Genomic DNA, 21,004 nt, shown 5'->3' with positions numbered 1-21,004 from the left:
TTATTTTTAGTTTACACAATGCAGCCCTGGGGGGCTGATGTGGGTCCGGCTCTGTGGCTCAGCCTTCAGGTTTGGGATGGACCTGGACCACATCTTCATTTCAAATGTAGGAGAGGCTTGGGTGGCATGTCTGTGCCTGGGGCAGGTCTACATCACACCTGGGTTAGGCTGGATCCAGGCATGAGCCTATGAGCCTGGTGGTGGAGTGGGGTCTCTCAGTGGATCCAGCAGAAGTGAGAAAGTGGGCAAAGGTCAGCTACTGTGTGTGTGTGTGTGTGTGCACGTGCATATGTGTGTGTGTGTGTGTGTGTGTGTGAGACCTGTTCCAGGGTAATTCATGTTTTAATCACGAGATGTCCCCATCTGATGACTTTGCCTCTTCCAGGAGTGTGACCCTTTAGAAGGGGCAGATGTAATCATTTTGTCATTGATGGAGTGTCATCATTAATGGAAAAATTTTAACTAGTATTTCTAACTGCCCACAGGGCAGCTCCACTTACACATTTCCCAGGCAATTGAAGCCCATGGCATCTGCAGTGGAAGGTGTTGTCCCCATCTCCTCAGCCCCAGCTGCCCCTCCTGGGTTCCCCTCCACACCACACCTCTCTTCTCATACTCTGCATTCAGATGCTGAACAAAGTCCCCTAAATATCCCTGCAAGCTGCCTCTTCCTCCTGACCCACCTGGACTCCCAGTGACAGCCCCCGCCCACCCTGCAGGAGGCTTGCTGATGTCCATTCCCTGCTCAGAATCCTTCTGGAATGTCATCACCTCCAGTGTAAGGTTAAACTGTGCAGTGTGGTAAGAAAATAGGAATAGCAAACATTCCCCAGCATGTCCTTGATGCCACGCACTGTACTAACTACTTCACTTGTATTAATCCTTTCATTCTGAAAACAGTCCTGTGAAGCAGGACTCACGATAGCCATTTTACAGAGAGGTCAGTAACTTGCTATAAGGAGTGTCATTAGCAGGTGGCAGGCCAGGCTGTGGCAGGTGCTCAAAACTGTCTTCTCCTCACTTGTCACTGCACTGCAGGACAGGCAGTACTTAATACAGCACACAGGGAGTGGTGGAGTGCACCTGTAGTCCCAGCTACTCAGGAGGCTGAGGCAGAAGGGTGGCTTGAGCCCAGAAGTTTGAGGCTATAGTGAGCTATGATCGTACCATTGCACTCCAGCCTGGGTGACAGAGTGAGACTCTCTTTCTAAATAAATAAATAAAAATAAACAAATACATAAATAAATAAGATGCACAGGATGCTGCTTGTGCACCCAGGAGAGAAAGGCCTTCAAGGGTAATGGCTTGGGATGACCATGCCCTTTACACATCAGAGGAGCATCCTGAGAGGGGCTGTGTGTTTCTGATTGGACAATGAGAGGGGGCTGAGTGAACTGGGAAGGCATTGTTGCATTACAGGTAACTTACAAATCACACCCACAGCTTGAGCTGCTGTTCTAGGCCAGCTGTTAGTCTAGCAGCTTCAGCATCAGAAGAAATGAGCTTGTTTAGAAATTCAGCTTGTTCAGAAATGAGATCCCCAGCTCCCACCCCAGACCTGCTGAGTCAGGAACTCAGAATGGGGCCTGGGGGTGTGGGATGGAGGTGAGGCAGTAGTCTGAACTTTCACAAGCCCTTCTTCGGGGGCTAGAGTTGGGAACCACAGGTCTAGGCAACAGACCCTTTGAAAAATGAGGAAGGATATGTTAGATAACTTGTCAGGCAAACACAGCACATTGGCAATAGAAACAGGATTTGAAATGATGACTTGTGATACCTTGACCAGTGGTTTTTTTCCTCTACATGGTCATACCTTCTGATTCTGTTCTGCTGCCTATGGCCAGTTAAACACAGAAGTGGATCATCTAGATGCTTGGATGAATAAAATTTGAAAAATTAATTTCTACTGAATTTCTGGAAAGTAGGTAAGAATAGACGGTAAAAGAAGTAGCCAGGAAGAAGTTCCACCTCTCCCAAGCCAAGCGGTTTTCTGGAGATTGTGGCAGAGAAGAGAAACGGTAAGATTGGTTATGGCCTCAATGGCGGTTTTGGGAAATCAGAATTTGCTGCATATTTCTTAATGATTTTAATTTCCCACACTTTTGAGTTGCTTCTCAGGCTCCCAAGCATCCTTGGGCCTAAATAAACCCAGCCTTTCTGAATGCATAGAGCTTGGTTCCTTCCCACTGAGCTGCTGGCAGCTTTGATCTGCGGGATCTGATTTTCTTCTACTCTTAGACTTTCTCAGATGATTAAAAATATTGTAAGCAACTCAAAGAGACCTTGTTGATAAGGCTTGTCAAGCTGGCCTCAGAGTTTATTCTGGGCTCCTGACTCCTGAAGGGCAATCAGCTCTCATGCTAAGATCAGGGTGGGCCTGAGGCCCCAGGCTGACCTCTCTCCCTGAGTGTTCGCTTCTCATAGAGGAAGCCTGTGCCTGCCCTCCCTTCCAAAGAAGGCAAGGCCAGTAGTGGCTGACTCGCTCAAACCCGTCACATGCCTGGAAAAACCTTCCGGTGTTTATGGTTGTTGTGAGACCTCAGTTCTTATCTTCTTGATTTAGAAGAATTTAAGCAAGAGAGACACAGCAAGGGAGATGCAAAACAGTGCAATTTATTACAAAGGAGAAAGAAAATTTTGAAAGTTAGGTGCAGAATAGATAGTACACCCTGACAGAGATAATTCAGGGCAGGCTGCAGGGTAAGGATGAGACAGCAAAGACGGGCACTAGGGACACTCCCTTTATGGGCGCCTTTCATGATTATTCATAAGGAGGTGTTGCTATAAGCATGTTCTGGATGGTCCTCTGGGGGCACATGCGTAGTAGCTGAACATGCTTGTTCATAAGTCACATCTCATTAGCATCGTAAATCTCCACCCAGGGATGTGTTTTTGCTGTTATAATGAGCAAAGGGTCAGTCTGAGCACAAGTAAAGTGCGCAGTGCTCTCTAGAGGGGGAGATGCCCTACTGAAGATAGCTGTGCTTGAATTAGCTGGACTACAGTGTGAATGCTGAGGCTTACTGTGTTGACTGTACATCCCACGGTTGCCAGGTCCCAAAAACATGGTTACTTCCTTGACTACCTATCCTGCCTCAAAGCCACAGGTGACGGTGGCCAGACTGGCGGAGCAGGCTTTGGAGAAGGAAGTGGGCAGTCTGAGCTTTCCCCACTGTAGGGTCCTTGCATCTCCTTCTAGGCTCCTGGAGCCCCGAGGGGACAGTTAAAGTGTTTAAGTGCTGCCTGAGGCTCTTCAGGTTCCTGCCCTGGGTCTTGGCTGAGATGGTGGTCCAGCCCTGCTGGGGTGTAGGGTGGGGTGGAGTTCCCTGCTCAGCAAAATGAGCTGAGGCCTCTGTTCTGTTTGCTGGAGGACCAGCTGACTTCTCTCATTGACATCATGCCTTTGTTCACTACAAAGGAAATATGGAAATTACACAGCCCATTCAGTCACCTCTGGCTCGGGCAAGTCGTGTGACTTACCCACACAGTGGAAGTTCTGAGTGGGAAAGACCACCCTGTAGTCTTGCTCTGGAAGCCCGCAGGGGCAGGCAGGGTCCTGAGAGTGCTCCAGGGCCGGCCTCCTCCCATTTTATTCCCAAGTCATGTATGCTGGGCATCCAGGTAGGGCTCTGTGTGACAGAGTTGTTCCATGGCTAGGAAAGAAATGTCTTAGAGGGCAACGTCAGGCAATGTGGAAGGAGCCCTCCAGCTCTCAAGATTCAGATTCCTAGCACTGTGTTCTACTGGCCCCAAGGGGTGCTGGAAGCGCTCAGTTTCCACCTGGTGCAGGACAGGGGAGCCTCACCTGGGATGGCCCAAGGCAGATGAGCCCCGGCATGCAGGCAGGGTTCAAGGAGAGCCACTGCTCAGCTTCCTACAGTACTTCCTTCTCTCTGCCTGCTTTGCTTCTGGTTTGTGGGTTTTTACATGGATTTCGGGTTAGTTTTGTGGGACAGCTATGCTTTCCCAGAGGTGACCTGGGCCTAGGCCCTCCACTCTGTGAGCAGATCTGGTGCTGTCTTTGGTCACTGAGGTCATGGCTGTGGGGACGTTGAGTGCGGTGGTGTTGGCCTCCCTACTCTGGCAGCTGAGTGAAGACTTCTTTGTGGTTTCTTGAGCAGTGATTCATCAAATTCTGTCCTGGAGGTCTCATGGAGATGGCACAGTTCCCAAGGTAGCCTGGGCTTTTCCCTGGGGCAGGAGGAGACTACCCCTCTATCCAGCTGCAGAGCTCCTGAAAAATCATTGTTAAGGTGGAATTGGCAGTGATAGTCAATACTAACAACGAGTGGACTTTCCATACAATGAGAACAAAAGCTACAAACCTGATTCTGCTAGAATATTATTGTTCCAGAAGGCTGGTGCAACTGGTGGGCATCTCCTGTGTGGGCACTGAAGCTCAGTGTGAAATGTCCCTGTGAGGTCAAACTGGGGCTGCAGCTCGGCAGATCCCTACCGCTCCCCCGGGCACCTTCCCAAGCCCTGAGTGTCCTCATGAGGCCCATGTGTGCCACCATAGGCAGAAGGCTCTCCCCTGCATCCTTCCACCACTGGGAACTTTGGAGGATCACCAAGGTACAGCACCCAGTGGCAGAGCTCCACCCAGACACACAATCCTGCAAACAGACATTTGTGCCCAGCTTAGTCACTGCTGATGGAGGAGACATGGAGCGTTGATGGGGGGACTCACCTATGTCCCCTGCCCCATTCCTGTACATTCCACTCACAGCACCCACGTCCTGAGGTCGGCCTGCCCACTTTGCTCTCCTCCTGGGCCTGCATCGCCTACTGTACGTGAGGGCAGTTTTGTGCCAGCCCCTGCAAGGCCTTCTTTAAGGATGATTTATCTGTCTCATTTTGTTGCTGGTGATAGTTTAGTGTCCCCCTAGAGCCTGGCACCAGAAACTATCCGTGTTTTCTCCTGCTTTGACTTGGACATAGGTCACAGCCAGAGGAGGAGCCCTCACCTTCCTACCAAACATCTAGGGAGTCCTGAGGGAGGCCCAGAGGGAAGGATGAAAAGGACAAGCCAGACCTGCTGTTGTCCACAGACCACAGAGGTCCCCACACCCAAAATATGGGACAAAGGAGCCTGCCCCACAACTGGCACCCCACCTCCTTGCCCTGCTGCTTCTCACCCTCCACCCTCACCTCTCACCCCCACCATTCCTATCTTCCACCTTCCAACCCCGTGTCACCTCTCCATCTTTCACCCCTTAACCTGACCCCCATTCTCCTTACTTTTGGACACTGGGGGTGATTCCTGCTGACCACAGGCCACACAGAGCTGAGTGTGCATTTCTGCCCTAGCCTAGGGAAGAAATATGTTTTAATTAAGCTGCTGTGAAACCTTGGGGATCTCTACCTAAAAACGATACACATTTTTAACAGGAACAGTCTACAAAAATCAAATCAAGAAGAAATTCCTTACTATGAATCATTCCAGAGGCTCCAAAGTGCTCTTGTTTTAGGAGTAGGAGATGTTGCTTTTGTTCCTTTGCAAAACCTCACCTCCTCCAGCTTCTCTCCCTGAAAACCGAGTCCCACCCAGTGCTCTCAAACTGAATATTCATTTATTCTTTTGGTTTTTAAATAGACTTTATTTGATATTATTTAATAAATATTGTAAAGAACTGACATCTTGACAATATTGAGGATTCCTATCCATAAATATGAAATACCTCTTCATTTATTTCGTTCTTTGATTTCTTTTATCGGACTTTTGTAGTTTTCCTCATATAGATCTCATAGGCATTTTGTTAGATTTATACCTATTTCATTTTCAGGGGTGCCAATGTAAATGGTATTGCGTTTAAAATTTTAAATTCCATGTGTTCATTGCTGATATACAGGAAAGTGATTGACTTTTGTATATTTACCTTATATCCTGCAACATTACTATAATCACATTTAGTTCAAGGAGGTTCTTTTGATTTTTTTTTCAGATTTTCTTCTAGACAATCATGCCATCTGTGAACAAAGGCAGTTTCATTTCTTCCTTCCCAATCAGTATACCTTTTTTTTTCTTTTCTGTCTTACTGTCTTACTTTTGGACACTGTAGGTGATGCCTTCTGACCACAGGCCACACAAAGTCAAGTGTGCACTTCTTCCCCCAGCCTAGAGAAGAGGCATATTTTAATTAAGCTGCTGTGAAACCTTGGATATTTCTACCTAAAAATGGCAACACGTTTTAGCAATAATGGTTTACAAAGATGAAATCAGAAAATAAATTCTATAGGTTTTCTTTGGAATATTAGGACTTCCAGTACAATATTGAAATGGAGTAGTGAGAGGGAATATCCTTGTCTTGTTCTTGATCTTTGAGTTTCTCAGTATCAGATATAATGTTAGCTGTAGGGTTTTTTTGCAGATATTCTTTTTTTTTTTTTTTTTTCCTGAGACAGAGTCTTGCTCTGTTGCCCAGGCTGGAGTGCAGTGGCGTGATCTCAATTGACTGCAGCCTCCATCTCCTGGGTTCAAGCAATTCTCCTGCCTCAGCCTCCTGAGTAGCTGGGATTATAGTTACCAACCATGACGTCTGGCTAATTTTTGAATTTTTTTCAGTAGAGATGGGGTTACACTGTGTTGGCCAGGCTGGTCTTGAACTCCTGACCTCAAGTGATCCTCCTGCCTTGGCCTTCCAAAGTGCTGGGATTACAAGTATGAGCCACCATGCCCAACCCATAGATATTCTTTATCAAGTTGAGGAATTTCCTCTCCTACTTTATCAAGAGGGCTTAAAAAAAAAAAAAGAAAAGAAAAACCTACTTTATCGAGAGTTTTTTTGTTTGTTTGTTTGTTTGTTTTAAGACCCTTTTTAAAATTACAGTTTAAGTTCTGGGATACCTGTGCAGAACTTGCAGGTTTGTTATATAGGTATACACGTGCCATGGTGGTTTGCTGCGTCCATCAACCCGTCATCTACATTAGGTATTTCTGCTAATGCTATCCCTAGCCCCCCACCCTCTGACAGGCCCTGGTGTGTGATGTTCCCCTCCCTGTGTCCACATGTTCTCATTGTTCAACTCCCACTTATGAGTGAGGACATGTGGTGTTTGGTTTTCTGTTCCTGTGTTAGTTTGCTGAGAATGACCATTTCCAGCTTCATCCATGTCCCTGCAAAGGACATGAACTCATCCTTTTTTATGGTTGCATAGTATTCCATGGTATATATGTGCCACATTTTCTTTATCCAGTGTATCACTGATGGGCATTTGGGTTGGTTCCAAGTCTTTGCTATTGTGAACAGTGCTGCAATAAACATACATGTGCATGTGTCTTTTTAGTAGAATGATTTATAATCCTTTGGGTATATACCCAGTAATGAGATTGCTGGGTCAAATGGTATTTCTGGTTCTAGATCCTTGAGGAGTCACCACACTGTCTTCCACAATGGTTGAACTAATTTACACTCCTGCCAACAGTGTAAAAGTGTTCCTATTTCTCCACATCCTCTCCAGCATCTGTTGTTTCCTGACTTTTTAATGATCACCATTCTAACTGATGTGATATGGTGTCTTATTGTGGTTTTGATTTGCATTTCTCTAATCACCACTGATGATGAGCTTCTTTTCATACTTTGTTGGCTGCATAAATGTCTTCTTTTGAGAAGTGTCTGTTCATATCCTTCGCCCACTTTTTGATGGGGTCATTTTTCTGTTGTAAATGTGTTTAAGTTCTTTGGTAGATTCTGGATATTAGCCCTTTGTCAGATGGGTAGATTGTAAAAATTTTCTCCCATTCTGTAGGTTGCCTGTTCACTCTGATGATAGTTTCTTTTGCTGTGCAGAAGCTCTTTAGTTTAATTAGATCCCATTTGTCAATTTTGGCTTTTGTTGCCATTGCTTTTGGTGTTTTAGTCATGAAGTCTTGGTGCATGCCTATGTCTTAAATGTATTGCCTAGGTTTTCTTCTAGGGTTTTTATGGTTGTAGGTCTTACATTTAAGTCTTTAATCCTTCTTGAGTTAATTTTTGTATAAGGTGTAAGGAGGGGGTCCAGTTTCTGTTTTCTGCTTAGGGCTAGCCAGTTTTCCCAACACCATTTATTAAACAGGGAATCCTTTCCCCATTGCATGTTTTTGTCAGGTTTGTCAAAGATCAGATGGTTGTAGATGTGTGGTGTTATTTATGATGCCTCTGTTCTGTTCCATTGGTCTATATATCTGTTTTGGTACCAGTACCATACTGTTTTGGTTACTGTAGCCTTGTAGTATAATTTGAAGTCAGGTAGTATGATGCCTCCAGCTTTGTTCTTTTTGCTTACAATTGTCTCGGTGATGTGGGCTCTTTTTTGGTTCAATATGAAATTTAAAGTAGTTTTTTCTAATTCTGTGAAGAAAGTCAGCAGTAGCTTGATGGGGATAGAGTTGAATCTATAAATTAGTTTGGGCAGTATGGCCATTTTCACGATATCGATTCTTCCTATCCATGAGCATGGAATGTATTTCCATTTGTTTGTAAAAAAAAAGACCTTTTTTTTTAAAAAAAAAAAAAAAAAGAAAAAATCTCTTGGTAAGAGATGTTGGATTTTGTCAAATGCTTTGTCTGCATCCATTGATATGATCATGTGATTTTTCTTCTTTAACATGATGGATAAAAGTAATTGATTTCTGAATATTTGACTAACTTTGCATACCTGAAATAAATTCCACTTGGTTGTGGTGTATACTTATTTTTATACATTGTTGAGTTCAATTTGTTAATATTTGTTGACCATTTTTGCATCTATGTTCATGAGAGATATTGTGCTATAGAGTTCTTTTTTTTTTATTATACTTTAAGTTCTAGGGTACGTGTGCACAACGTACAGGTTTGTTACATATGTATACATGTGCCATGTTGGTGTGCTGCACCCATTAACTCGTCATTTACATTACATATATCTCCTAATGCTATCCCTCCCCCCTCCCCGCTCCCCACAATAGGACCTGGTGTGTGATGCTCCCCTTCCTGTGTCCAAGTGATCTCATTGTTCAGTTCCTACCTATAAGTGAGAACATGCAGTGTTTGGTTTTCTGTTCTTGCAATAGTTTGCTGAGAATGATGGTTTCCAGCTGCATCCATGTCCCTACAAAGGACACGAACTCATCCTTTTTTATGGTTGCATAGTATTCCATGGTGTATATGTGCCACATTTCTTAATCCAGTCTGTCACTCATGGACATTTGGGTTGATTCCAAGTCTTTGCTATTGTGAATAGTGCCGCAGTAAACATACGTGTGCATGTGTCTTTATAGCAGCATGACTTATAATCCTTTGGGTATATCCCCAGTAATGGGATGGCTGGGTCAAATGGTATTTCTAGTTCTAGATCCTTGAGGAATCGCCACACTGTTTTCCACAATGGTTGAACTAGTTTACAGTCCCACCAACAGTGTAAAAGTGTTCCTATTTCTCCACATCCTCTCCAGCACCTGTTGTTTCATGATTTTTTAGTGATTGCCATTCTAACTGGTGTGAGATGGTATCTCATTGTAGTTTTGATTTGCATTTCTCTGATGGCCAGTGATGATGAGCATTTTTTCATGTGTCTGTTGGCTCTATGAATGTCTTCTTTTGAGAAATGTCTGTTCATATCCTTTGCCCACTTTTTGATGGGATTGTTTGTTTTTTTCTGGTAAATTTGATTGAGTTCTTTGTAGGTTCTGGATATTAGCCCTTTGTCAGATGGGTAGATTGCAAAAATTTTCTCCCATTCTGTAGGTTGCCTGTTCACTCTGATGGTAGTTTCTTTTGCTGTGCAGAAGTTCTTTAGTTTAATTAGATCCCATTTGTCAATTTTGGCTTTTGTTGCCATTGCTTTTGGTGTTTTAGTCATGAAGTCCTTGCCCATGCCTATGTCCTGAATGGTATTACCTAGGTTTTCTTCTAGGGTTTTTATGGTTTTAGGTCTAACATTTAAGTCTCTAATCTATCTTGCATTAATTTTTGTATAAGGAGTAAGGAAAGGATCCAGTTTCAGCTTTCTACTTATGACTAGCCAATTTTCCCAGCACCATTTATTAAATAGGGAATCCTTTCCCCATTTCTTGTTTTTGTCAGATTTGTCAAAGATCAGATGGCTGTAGATGTGTGGTATTATTTCTGAGGGCTCTGTTCTGTTAGAGTTCTTTTAATGTCTTTGGATTTGGTATTAAGGTAATGCTGACTTCATAGAATGAGGAAGTATGTTCTCTGACTCTATCTTCTGAGAAAGATTGTAGGGAATTGAAATAAATTATTCCTTAAATGCTTGATAGAATTCACCAGTGAACCCATCTAGGCCTTGTGTTTTTTGTTTTGGAAGGTTATTAATTATTGATTCAATTTCTTTAATATATATATGCCTATTCCAGTTGTTTATTTCTTCTTGTGTGAGTTTTGGCAGGTTGTACCTTTCAAGGAATTTTTAAATTTAGATTATCAAATTTATGAGCATAGAGTCATCCATAATACAGATGCCCCCCAACCTAGGATGAGCTTACATCCCAATAAACCTATCATATGTTGGGAATATTGTAAATCAAATGCAAATAAGAACCTGATAAACTGGCCACAAGGTTGAATTCTGTTATTCCTGTATTCCTTTACTGTCTTTTTAATGTTCATGGGATCTCTTGTGGGGTCCCCTCTTTTCTTTCTTATATTGATAATTTGGGCTTTATCATCTTTTTTTCTTAGCCCGGCTAGAGGTTTATCAATTGTATTGATATTTTCAAAGAACCAGCTTTTGGTTTCATTTATTTTTTCTACTGATTTGCTGTTTTCAATTTATTGATTTCTGCCCTAATTTTTATCTATTATTTCTTTCCTCCTGCTTACTTTAGATTAATTTGTTCTTCCTTTTTTAGCTTCCTAAGGTGGAAGCTTAGATGATTAATTTTAGACTTTTCTAAATTTCTAGTATATGTATATTTTAGTCTCTTCTGTAGCCTGACTAGAATGAAGGCTTTCATCTTGATTTTTATTTCCTCTTTACTATGCACAGCCTCAACCAGTTGTCTGGGGTTAACATTCCATGTGTCTTCACTGTGGCAGAATCCTTGCAGGTGTGTCTGGAGTCTAAGTTTGTCTTGGCTGCCCAGTGGTTTTAATCAGCCATCAGCATTTCTAGTGCATAACAGGTGGGTCCACACAGAGAGTTCTGTTGGCTGTAAGTTCTTTGGGCAGGAGCCAGACTTCAGTATTTATGGCAAAGAAGTGAACTGGCCTCTCTATTTCCTTAGTCAGTAAATACATATATATGTGTTTATGTTGGCCAGCCTATATACTGAAATATGCTAACTGGTGATTCTCAGCTTTGACAGCATGTTGGAATCACTGGAGGAGCCTAAGACACTTGGTGCCCAGGCCACACCCTGAGCTCCTTATGGAACTGGCCTGGGGCCTGGACTGTGGTTACTAAAAGGTCCTCAGGAGGTTTGGAGGTGAGACCAGGTTGAGACTATTGTCTCAGACACTTCCCTGCCCTAAACCATGCTTCACCCATTCCAGTTTGCTCAGAACTTACGTGTCAGTCATTAAGGAATGAGAGTAAGGAGTCAATGTTAAGGCAACACCCCAGTACTGGTCTCAAGCCGAGTTCCTGGGTGCCCCCGGCTTCCAAATAAGTATGCTGCTTGAGTCACTCAGGGGGTCTTTCTGGGGCAGGAATGCTGAGGAGCCCCAAGAGAATTAAACAACTTCAGTAGAAAGATGCCGGGAAGTCTTGCCAAAAGCTTCCTTTCTGAACTTGCCCAACAGGTTACATCCTTAGTGAGGCTTAGTGCTCAAAAATCAGGAGACCCTCTGGTCCGGAGAGATCTCCCTCTGGCGCTTACAGAGATGGGTGGCGAGGGTTCCTGCAGGAGGAAAACACTCTAATTTCAAAGTTCTTCTGTTCCTTCAGCTGCTAGTTGGTAGAGCCATGAGCAGATGGTATAAGCTTCTCAGAGCACCTTGGGTGGGGACTTCCAATATGCACACCTGAAGTATAGATTTGGGATGGTGGTTAAAAGTCCAGAGGCTGATGTTTCTTTGGTAGGTTGATGGAGGGGGAGAGGCAAGAGTGGCCACATTAGTGGAAGCAGGAGTGACAATGAGAATTTGGGGAAAAGATAATATTGGGGAAAACCGGAGAATGAACATAGCCTTGGGAGTCCCCTGCAGGAGGATGAGGAGAGCTGGGTGTCCCATGAAAGGATGGGCTTCTGGAAATTCATCTGCACACACTGATGGAGAGGAGACCCCTACTAAGGCTGGAGAGCGAAGCAGGGAATTCAACTGACCCTCGAGCGTAACCGCGAGGGTGGCCTGTGAGGGTGAATGGACATAGCCAGGTGGCTGCTTTCTGCCTCCATCTCCCACTTCTCAAACATGCAAGTCCCAAGGCATTGTGTCCAGAACTCCTCGAAAGACAGCTCCTGACAGGCCCCACCCCACCTTTTTCAAGTGTGAGCCATATCTGTGAATGTGCCGGCTCAGAGTGGAGGCAGCTGATGGACCCCAGGGACCACGGTGCAGGCCAGCAAGCAGGGCAGTGTTCAACTTCCTCTCCCCTAACATGGCATTAAAAGTTGATGGGCAGGCTGTAGAATTGGAAGCCCAGGAACATGGAGCCTGTACCTCTGACCCAGCCTGGCTCACTCTCCAGTGGGGGACTGCAGGGGCAACAGGAGCTCCTCTGGGGAACTGTGGAGCTTGCCCCTGGTGGGTGCCCAGGATGCCTGGGGAGGAAGGAAGGCTGCCCGGAGGTGCTGGCCTTGAGGTGGGGCCAGGCTCAGATGGAAGAGACTCATTCTGGGCCGGGAGATGGCCATGCAAAGGCCTAGAGGTGGGAGGGTCATGGGAGACTGCAGAGCCCAGTGCAGGGTTCCCTCCCAGGGAGGGAGCAGGAGAGACAGGTGAGGTGGCCCTGGTTGGTGAAGGATGGGGAGGCCATGCCTATAGGACAGTGGGCTGAGACATTCCAGAGCTCAGTCCCAGGGGCCTGAGCTTATGGTTACTGAAAGGTCCTCAGGTAGTTTGGAGGTGAGCCCAACCAATGAAATGGATTGGCCATTGCTAGTGACCAGGGTCTTTGCAGATGGCATCTCTAAAGTGGAGGAAGCCCCTTGTCCCCTCCTCCTTTCCTTCTGGGCCAGTTCAGATGGTCTGGCTGATTCTGAGCAAAGCATGTTCTCTTTTTACTGCCTGTGGGATATGCTTAACCGTTCCTTTGCTTCATTCATAGATCCGGACGAAGGACAGAGTCTTTGACAGTATCAGCCACCTCATCAACCACCACCTAGAGAGCAGCCTGCCCATCGTCTCTGCGGGGAGTGAGCTGTGCCTCCAGCAGCCAGTGGAGAGGAAGCAGTGACCCAGCCAGCGCTGCTCCCAGCACTGTGCACCAGGTCAGGAGGACCTGGAGTGGACTGGAATCGGGGCTGCAGGAACTGGGACAGCTGCCTATGGCTCAGAGCCTTCTTCAAAAGCTTCAAAAGGAAGGCTTCCTTTAAGGTCAAGTTTCATAAACTTGGTTCTGAATTTCTCATATGCATATTAAAGGTGTACATACCTATACATCCTGTACAAAGTATCCCTCTATATTTATATTTTTTAAGACTAAGAAAGATGTAAGACTAATGTTCTGTGCTGTATGTTTTTAATGAAAAAAAAGTAAGTTTGACTGTAGTTGTCCAGGCAAAAATTTAATTCAACTGACCCATTCCACCAGGAAATGCCACTAGGAAGGTGTAGCCTGCAGTTTTACCTAATAAGCACAATTGGAGGGGAATAGAAGAACAGAATTGTGATGGAATTGCAAGGCGTGCTGCTCAGAGCATGCCTAGCCCTGCACTGAAAGCTATGAGATACTTGTTTTGAGGCATGACTGTGCTTGCTGGTGGGAGCAGACATCCTCCCTTGGCCTCCCTAGGATACCTCCTGTGCTCCCTGCACTGCACTCCACGTGCCTGGGGTGTCCAGCACCAGACGACTCACTGCAGCTTCACTAAAGAACAGGTGGCACTCCAGCTCCTCCGGGTCCTGCTGAGCACTGGACCCCGCCACCCTTGACCCCAGTTGTGCAAGGAGTACTTGGGAATTCATTTCATGCCAAAATGGCACAAAATAAGCTTCACCAACCAAGATCTTGGTTGACGAGTGCTTCCCTGTTCTTGTGCATCTAATGCTAAAATGGGTATTTGTAAAAGGGTGGCTGGGGCAAGTTCCTGGTTTGTATCTCCCTCTAGTCAGTGGTTGACTACAGGCTGCTTGTGGTAGTTGCTAGTAAAGTCCCCCTCCCACCTTATACAATAGGGGAGAAGCCCGTGTGACAGCAAGAGCAGGCACCCATCCCAGAGCTCAGTCCCGGAGACTCAGGCATTGAGGCTTCTGGGGCTGCATGTGCCAGAAACCCAGGAGTCACTGGAATCCATTTGAGGTTCTGCCTCTGGCATGAGGGATGGGGGAAAGGCCTGCTGTCCCAACAAGGTTTCCCAGTCGCTGCAGGGAAGAGCATGTGCCCACCCCCACTCTTTGTCTTGACTCCCTTTCTTCCAGGTAAAATACTGTCATTTCCTGAGGAGTCATTTGGTGTTAGAAAACTGGCAATGTTTAGGGCTTTCAAATACTATCTGGGCTGAGACTGCCCTGTGATTTTCACAGATACCCTTTAAAGAATAGATGGATCCATTTGCTCGTTGGCAGCTTGGCTCTCGTTCTGGTGAGACCCCAACAGGGTACAGCACCCTGTAGGGTACAGGTCAGCAGAACAGAAAGACACCCTAACCATGTTTAGAGTTGGATAGTGATAAATCTGATCCTGTAAGGAGAGTTACAAGGAGTCTGAAACCTCTGGCAGATAATAATACTGCTAAGTTCTAATGCCAATGGCGTGAGCCCCATTTCTGCCTTGGGGTGTGCGTGTGGCCAGATGGAAGGATAGGTTAGAGCTAACCAGTGAGGATGAGTCAGGGCAGGCCCCAGCCTTCATACATGGCTTTCTAGGGGGGTTTTGCCTTTGAGGGTCCAATGAATTTGAGATGACAGTGAAGTCAGTGTTCTAGAATGTTCTGCAGTGGATTGACACTCTGGAGAGTCTGGCACTAATGTAGACTGAGCTACTGTTTCCTGAAATGGTTTTGGCTTCAGGCATGATGTGGATACTCTGCTTAGTGATCTAGAAGCAGAGGGCTGCATGGGGATGCTGGCAGCAGCTGCATCCGGCTTCTGCCCCGAGACAGTGTTGACTTGGATGCTCTGAGAGCCGCCCTGCACATCTGTCCTCTGGGAGGCTGGGAGCCCTGGAGAGACACACACAGCTCTGACCCACCTGTATGTGCATGTGCACCACATAGAAAAATGTGCGAAATAACCTTCTTTCAACATTCGTGCATTCCCCATTTGTGAAAGGTCAAAATGCTATTATAACATTCAGGGACAATAGCAAAGTAGGAAATGCAAATTAGGAGCTATGAATGCTGTAACATTTGATTTACTTTATTTTTCTCTTGGGGGGACTTGAATGGTAATCTGCAGCTTTAGTAGCTCCTGCTGTGAAGTCAGTGTCTAGTTCGATGGTGATAGAAAATATATATAATACTTTTTTTGCATGAGAATCAATTTAAAAATTCAAAGTATTGGAGTCAAATTTTTTCTTTTTAATATTAATTCAAAATATACATTTTAAATCTCAGATTAGAATATTGGTTACACTAGAATAGTGCCAGTGAAGTGAGCAGGCTTCAGACATAGCAGATGGCAGCGATTTTCTAATCTTTGTTCCCTTCCATTTGTAAAGCGGATTAGAGCGCACGTTAGTTATCCCAACTCTTCCCTCCAGCACCGTGTGCTGGACCATTCCTGTGAGCCTCACTGACACATGGGGAAACTGAGGCTGGGGCTGGTGCCACACCTTGCTGGAGGCCATGTTATCATCTGGCTGCAGAGCCCTGCTCACTCAGCATTTCCTGAGCCCTGCTGTGTGCCAGCCTGTGCTTTGAGCTCAGGATTCCAAGGCAAAAGCAGTGGAGCCTCCCCCCTGTCTTGCCTGGGCCCCTCTTCCCCACACTTTCTCAGGCCACATCTCTGCCTGGGCAGGGCAGGGAAGCTGAACAGTGAACGCAGTGGGAACGGCACTATACCTTGCGTTCCAGGGCCTCGGGCTTCTAGGGCACAGTTGCTGCTGCTGTGCTGGGCCACTGTGGCCCTGCAGAGTGCACCTGGGCCCTGCTGCCCCTCCAATGGGCACCCCCAACACTTAACCCCAGACTCTATGTCTTCTGGGAGTACAAGGTGGGGGCCAGCAGTCCTAAAACGGCCCCTCTGCCCTTACTGAGTGGCCCTAGAGACCCCTACCCACCTCCCTTAACCCCACGAATGAATCAGCTGTGCTTCAAATGACATCTCTGTCGCACGGAGGCCGGCTGGGCCTCCCATGGGGGTGCTCATTGTGGTTTAACTCAGCTTTGATTCTTGACCTCCAAGGCTGCCACTGAGTAGCTCACTGGAGAATCAGGTGGGGAGGTGAAAAACACCGCAGTCAAATGACTCAATCTTAAATCCTGTGCTTAAGACACCACTGTTGCTGCTTTTTATATCAGAAGCGCCCAAAGACTGGGCGTCCGCTCAGCCTTGACGAGCGAGCGGCTATTTTGTCAGGCCATCTCTAATGTTGGGATAATGGACAAAGGCCTGATTGGGCCATATATGGCCTTCTTTAGGGCCTCCTGGAGGAGGAGGAGGTCGTGGGAAATTTCTAATGAAGAAAGGAAATGAGAAGCCGTGTGTATAGGTAAAGGCCTAACCTAAAAGGAAGGACAGGCTCAGGGAAGGGTGGATCCTAAAGGGCCCATGTGCTGGGGGCACAGTGGACATGTGTGTCCAGCCCAGCCTCCAGGCCTGGTGCTAGGATTCTGAAAGTGGCCCCAGCTCCCGAAATAAAGCTTTCCTTTTCAGTAGCATCCAAAACTTGGGTAGCTTCTTTCTATAAGCAATGCTTTAAGACGGACGTCTGGGTCCTCATTTCCTCCAAACTGGCTGCCACCTGAAGGGCAGTCACACATTTCTTTTCTGTTGGGCTGAGCTGGGCAGAAGTCTTGGACTGTAGGCGTTCCTGGGGCAGGGGCAGTGCTATCCACGAGTAGATACCTCCACCCTGGTACACCCAAACGGCATGGACTCAGGCGGGTTGCTGGATTTCTCTGAGCCTTGGTGTGCTCTACACCGCAGGGCTATACATGTTCCCAGCTTGAGGGAGTGCTGGGGATTGACAAATACATGAAACATGTAAAGCGCAATGATTTTCTAAAATTCTGCATTCCCAACGTGCCCATCAGTTCCCTCTTGCTGGCCCAACTTTGCGTGCTGTCCACAAATCCCTTTCTGTGGACGGTGACAGTAGTATTGGGAGTGAGTAGGAGGATTGTGGAAAGATCGCAGAGGTCATTGCAGGACCCAGACAGTGGTTTTAGAGTAATACTCAGGTTCTCCCGTGGAACTTTCAAAGTTGGCTCTAAGACAGATGAAGTGGACAAACCCACTCCTGGACATAGTGTCAACCTAGAACTGTCAGCTCCACACAGGATCACAGGGCAGGGAGCTCGGCAAGACAGTCCAGCTGGGGGCCCCGCTTTTCAGAAGAGGAAACTGGAGCCATGCAAGGGCCTGGGGATCAACTTAGGAAAGAGCACAGGACTCACAGTCCTGGACCTGTGCGTAAAGCTCACCCCCCACCCCATGGAAATGGCACGCAATGCTTCCCTCCTGGGTTCTACATCTGTGCTCCATCTCGAAATGCGTAAAAGCCTGAGTCATTCAGATGCGAGAGGCAGTGTTTCTGTTTCCTCTGTCTTAGTTGGGGTTTCTCCAGAGGGAAACCCTGAGAGAGGACTTGAGGGTATGTAGTTTATTTGAGTGAAGATCCCAGGAGTAGGGCGAGAAGGAAGCTGACGAGGAAGACATGCATTATCAAGTAAGTTACCATCATGTGCACAACTGGAGCCGAATCCCACTGGGGAACCCTGAGAGACAGAGCTGACACCCCAGAGTTAACCCAGCAGAGCGGGGAGACGGCTGGGGTGTTTAGTCACCAAGTCTATCACTTATGGAAGGCTGTTTCTGGAAACAGTTTCTGACTGGCCCTGCACACACCTGTACGTGCCTCCCAAGCCGGGGAAGTCCTTGGGCCGAGAGACAGGCGCTCATGACAAGCAGACTCGGATGGAAGGCAGGCATCAGAACCACCCTGCGAGCTGGTTCAGACAAAGATGGCAGGCCCTCCCACCCCCTGGCCCCGCCAAGCTCCTGACTCCCTAGGTCTGGAGTGGGGCCCGAGAATTTGCATTTCAAAAATTCTCGAAGCGATGTTGGTGCAGCTGCTCTGAAGTCTTGACTTTGAGAATCACTCACTAGTGAGAGTTTCCAGCCCTTACCTGTCTCTTATTGATGGCTTTCCCCCCTCTAATTTATAATTATGTTTTCACACCACTTCATGTCACAGATCCCAGGGTCCGTGCTGTGAATTTAAAAGTGGAGAATTAATAAGCATTTATAACTCCATGCAACCATTGCTGGCAGCTTAAATGCCATCTGCCAGCCACAATTTATTTATAATGGGGTTTATACATATTTATAAGTTTGCAAGCAACAAATGCACAGTTTTAAAACTGGCACATTTTATAGCAGCCAGAAAAATTGCAACTTTATACCAGGACTTGTGAATGTGAATTGCATATGTATATACGTACATGCATATACTTACATTGATTAAAAACGGATCTGCGTCTCTGTACACATGCAGACTGACTCTATGCTGTGCACCTTGGGATTCCTCCCTGGGCTTTGGTTTTACAACTAGCTAGGAAGTCAAACAAACGTGAAGAATTTGGGAATTGGCAGGCTGTGGCATCAGCCATGGAGGATGGTCCTGGATGCTGTAGGATGTGGGATCCAGCACAAAGGGAACAAGAACAGGACATGAGGACCACGGGGGCTGGGGGAACCCACTGTGGGAAACGACAGAGAAGCCAGCAGGGGAAGACGTGGAAAGAAGAAGGTGGAGGCAGAATAAAGATGAGAAGAAGGGAAGAGGAGGCTAAAACAAGCCTAGATTTAGACCTTTGTTCATGCAGCCATGCATAGCTGTCTGAGGCCAGCGGGGAAGGAGGAGAAAGGGAAGGTGTGGTGGAGGAGGCTGTGCTCGTGATGTCATGCTTTGGTGTATTCCCAGGTGCAGCTGCATGTACTTGGCACAGTCTCTTGGGATTTCTGGCCAGCTTCTTGGGCTCATTTGCACATTAGTTAATATGTGGCCAACGCTGTACTGGAATCGTGGGATAGAGAAGTGAATGTATGAGGTCTCTGCCTGAGTTTATAACCTAGAAAGAAATAGACACACACACACAAAGGTGTGGAGTGTGACAAGCCTTAAGGTACCCGTGTGTCCAAGTGAACTAGAACCAACGAGAGCGGAGTGCCCAGGTCAGTCTGGGGACTCTGGAGGCTTCGCACTGCAGGTGTCAGATACTGAGTGTTAGTGGCATGGAGGAGAGCGCGGAAGGCTCAGGATGGGGAAGGACAGCTGGAGTTGCCACTCTCAGTAGAGATGCTAGAAGGGGCGGGAGGTGATCCCAGCCTCCCTTCTTTCCTCCTCCTGGCTGTCACAGATGTTCTGAATTGATGAATCCCTCCGGCCAAAAACACACAGGTTCCTTCCCTAGGGCTGGAAAAACGGTTCTCGCTGAAAAAGCACCAGGAATAAAATCTCATACAATTTTAGGTGACTCTTTTATTGTCTCACCTTGAAATACTGCAGACAGAAAGATGCGCGCACGGGGAGCTATGGTCCCGAGCTTTGAGGTGATGAATTCCCACTCGTGGTCATTTTTACCATAACCAAAGTTTCTAACCACCAAAATCAAGTGGCAATTAAAACAGGCATTAATGGATAAATCCATCTTTAAATATTAATGGGGTTAATTTTGTTAACAACTATGTGTTGGTTGCAAGTGGAATGTTCTCTGTTCATTTGACTTTTGAATATAACTTGTTCCAGAATATTGTAAAATTAAGTATGTGAATGTTTCTTTGTATTCAGAATTAAACATTTGGTGTTAAAATCCCAGGATTAGGAGACAACTCCATGTAAATTTAATGTGTAATAATAAGATAATAACTTTTTAAAAAGCATTTGGATAGCAAATTATACATATTGACAAATGAATATTATTTGAAAGTTGTTTTGTTTCCATTAACTTTTTGTGAAACAAAAAGAATTACTGTAACGGTCTATGTCTTGGCGTATTGCCAATTCACCACTTTCTACTTTGTACTGGAACGGAACTGGCTTTTTGGACGTCCCTGAGGAGTGGAAATACAAAACGAATTTCAAGTTCTCTAATCTTTGTCCTATGACAAAGGATAAAACCTAAGTTATCTGGTCAGTGTTTTGGAGATTTGACAACACAGCAGGTGAAGAGAATTAGCTTAAATTCCCTCCTCCCTTTCGATGAATCCACAGCGATTCCTTCACTCTGTCAGGAAATGGTGTGGTTTCCACGCATGAGCCCCTTCATGATCTGTCTGGTGCATCTCTGTGCTCCTGGGATCGCCAAGTGCAGGCACGGCATCGCATCCCCAAGTGTCATCCTGTGACCCACGAGGGGAAGATGACACACCCAATTTAGGTAATGCTGCACTTCTTGTTATAATTGGTTATTGGAAAATGTGCCTTTATTATCAGAACAGTGGTGTGCGCATTTCTGATTATGTAGCTAACCTTTGGATATCTGACTTAGATACTAAAAACATTTGGGTGTTGCAGTTTTGCACTTGTAGATACAATTTAAAAGCATGAAATTGGTGATTTAATTAGATGTTTTCTATAAAATGCACCTTGTTACATTTCTGTGAAAGGGTCTTACCAGCGTGGAATAACTGGCTCAAGGGTTGAGAAAAGCAACCGTTTTCTAAACAGTTAATTGTTTAAAGGACTATACATGTAAGTCTGCAGGCAATAAAGGCTATTGTGAAAAGTATCTTTCATTTGGATGATGGATTCT

At 46.0% G+C, this 21,004-nt stretch overlaps 3 protein-coding genes across 3 annotated transcripts in view; 1 reads left to right on the top strand and 2 right to left on the bottom strand.

The window, feature by feature from the left end:
- The window catches only part of SHC3 (SHC adaptor protein 3), a 172,436-nt gene extending 151,456 nt beyond the window's left edge, over positions 1-20,980 (top strand). Inside the window, exon 12 of the mRNA XM_050761272.1 lies at positions 13,192-20,980. Within this exon, the coding sequence (XP_050617229.1) occupies positions 13,192-13,320 (129 nt within the window). The 3' untranslated portion in view covers positions 13,321-20,980. The remainder of the gene's footprint in view (positions 1-13,191) is intronic.
- CKS2 (CDC28 protein kinase regulatory subunit 2) overlaps positions 1-21,004 on the bottom strand; it is a 974,690-nt gene that overhangs the window by 292,110 nt on the left and 661,576 nt on the right. The window lies entirely within an intron of this gene.
- Positions 18,574-19,233, bottom strand: LOC126937674 (uncharacterized). Its single transcript, XM_050761307.1, is given in 1 exon segment — positions 18,574-19,233. A coding segment is annotated over 1 exon segment (660 nt).

This window comes from Macaca thibetana, chromosome 15 (genome assembly GCF_024542745.1).
Source record: "Macaca thibetana thibetana isolate TM-01 chromosome 15, ASM2454274v1, whole genome shotgun sequence".
In the NCBI taxonomy this organism is placed as follows: domain Eukaryota; kingdom Metazoa; phylum Chordata; class Mammalia; order Primates; family Cercopithecidae; genus Macaca; species Macaca thibetana.
Note: the sequence above shows the minus strand (reverse complement) of the source record. Positions and strands in the feature narration are given on the sequence as shown.